This window comes from Buceros rhinoceros, unplaced genomic scaffold, assembly GCF_000710305.1.
Source record: "Buceros rhinoceros silvestris isolate BGI_N320 unplaced genomic scaffold, ASM71030v1 scaffold32650, whole genome shotgun sequence".
In the NCBI taxonomy this organism is placed as follows: domain Eukaryota; kingdom Metazoa; phylum Chordata; class Aves; order Bucerotiformes; family Bucerotidae; genus Buceros; species Buceros rhinoceros.
The window spans coordinates 9,443-11,880 of record NW_010388497.1 but is presented as its reverse complement, the minus strand read 5'-3'; the positions used below and the strand labels follow the sequence as shown (position 1 = coordinate 11,880).

Genomic DNA, 2,438 nt, shown 5'->3' with positions numbered 1-2,438 from the left:
CTGCTGTGCTGCAGCATTGTTCTTCCTTCCCAAGCACAGGACTTTGCACTTGCTCTTGATGAACTTTGTAACATTTCTGTCAGCGCGTTCCTCCAGCCTGACGAAGTTCTCCAGAATGGAAATCTTACAATACGCTTTAAGAAAATTCAGAGTAAAGACATCCATCAGCAATTTTGGCACAGAGGCAGAGATTTCAGTACAGTGACCAAAACTGAACTGCCTGCAGAGCTCCAGATGCATAATCCCTTCAGTATTCCACAGCTTAAGAATGTGGTTTCCTTTGACAGTCCACGGACACTGTCACTGAAACCAGTCGCCAACCTAAAGAGTCTGCTGGTTGGAGCAGCTGAAGTCCATCTCATTCTCACGTCTCTGTAGCTCATCTCTATAGTGGCTTTACTTGGATGATATTCTCTTTTGTCCCATTGCGTTTACTGTTGTCATCTATTTGCTGAGTGTCATCGCTGGTGATAATAAAAACGACAGAGGAAGAGCTGAAAGTCACTTTCTTCTTTGGCTTGTCCCCTGCTTTCTGAGACATAACTATTGGTCGTATTGGTTTGTCACTCCCTGTAGCTGGTGTATCTTTCACAGTCCTCTGGAATCTCATCAGGCGAAAACACAGGAGTTGCAAAAGGCATTGTCGAAACTGCAAGAGAAGAAATAGAATGAACAAGTGTTCACTTCCTAAGTATTCACTGACGTGATCCAGTGAATGCATGTACAGTAAATGACTCAAAATAACAACAGATTTCTGCGTATCTCCACCTTGTTCCGAGTTAGTTTCAGAGCTATAACAACCATGGTGGCTTCAGTACTTTTTTCTCTCTGCCAAAGAGCTGAATAGGATCACGCAGCCAGTAGAGGGCACTGAAATGCAATTTAATATTTTAACAGCAGCAAGACCTGCAATCAACATTCTGTAAAGAACATGGGGAATGTGCTATAGGTATTGTTCCTGTACTCAAAGCTGAGTAGCCTGGAAGTGAGAAGACACAAGCATGTTATAACAGGTCAGATAGAGGAAGGCTATTATAGAGAACTGGGTTTTAGGGTTCCTTCTGAGGGCAAAATAACCCAGAAAATAAGCAAAAATATCATTTTGCTCTTAATCTGGAATTCAAGGTGAGTGAGAAGTATTTCACAATGCATCTCTAATAAGCATGTTCAGCTGATTCGGTCTTATCCTAGCTACAACTATGCTGGCATTGTGCCTGGTAACAGCTTAATTTGCTTCTGGATATCAGAACCTACAAAATCTTTCTCAGATAAACTACTCAGCCTGATATCTAGGTACAGAGTCAGTGTCACTGTATTAAAAAAAAAAATCTCTCTATTGAAAAATACTCTTTGAACATGATTGTTGTTAGATCTCCATATCCAGGCCAGCTCTGATGCCATGTAACCTTTGATCAGCCTGCTCTGAAACCAGCTGTGGGGAAAGAGAGTTACAAGACAACTCACTGGGGGGGCCTCCTGCCTTCTCTCAGGAACAGCATTTAAGCCCACCCTTCCCCTTGGTCCTGGCCTGAGCTGCACTAGATCCTTTGCCTGGCTGCTCACCTGAGTGATCAGACCCACTGACTCGGCTGCTTTGCTTTGTCCTTATAGAGTGCTTGCTGGCCCAGGCTGCTGCCTGGCAATCGCAAACCCGTGTAGGAAATCACAGAAAATTCCATCTCTATAATGAGCTAAAAGGTAATGAAAATTCAGGGAAATTCTTCTAGCAATCATTCATGGGTTGGTTTTTTTTTTACCATTTGTGAAGTGATTCTATTGAATTCCAGATATCTTTAACTCTATAAAAACTTGGTTTCAGAAGTTTACAATGTGCTTGTTACAGTTCCAGTTAGTGTTCTGGGTTATTTTAACGTCTAAATAAATTTGCCAACACCACTTAACAGCATTCCGTGGTTTTCTTCACAGTTCTGATGATTTACAAAAAGACATATAGTTTTATAGTTTCCATGTATTTGACATGTCACTTATAACTTTAAATACTTCCATTCTCTCTTTGCTCTGTAAAGCTCTGAAATGAGCTAGTTACCACCATTAAATCAGCAATTTATTTTTCATAATGAAGACTCAAAAGCAGACAAAAATAGTAACTTTTTACTCATAAATAAGTATGTCTTCTAAACAGTATATCATTTGTCTCCAAAAAACATTTCACTGTCATCCACATGAGATTTTGGCTTTGTATATGATGAAGCTCTGAGAAATGTTACTGGAGTAATATTTGAAATATTATGCTGAGTTGTTCAATTCCTGTGTTGCCATAGCCCCAGTCAGAAGCAAGGTTTTTCTTCCTAAAAAACTGGCACCAGATATTCTGAATTTTCACTGATGGAGTTCTGCTGTGGTAAGGGAGTGATTCAGGTGAGGTTTTTTGGTTGTAATCCATTTCATGTGTAAACTGTCAAAACTAGACACTTAAA

The 2,438-nt window shown here is 40.2% G+C and overlaps 1 protein-coding gene across 1 annotated transcript in view; it reads right to left on the bottom strand.

The window, feature by feature from the left end:
- Positions 1-385: 385 nt before the first annotated feature.
- The window catches only part of OPN3 (opsin 3), a gene marked incomplete at its 5' end in the record, with an annotated part of 4,069 nt that continues 2,016 nt past the window's right edge, over positions 386-2,438 (bottom strand). The window contains one exon of the mRNA XM_010146076.1: positions 386-649. Coding sequence (XP_010144378.1) covers positions 386-649 — 264 coding nt within the window. The remainder of the gene's footprint in view (positions 650-2,438) is intronic.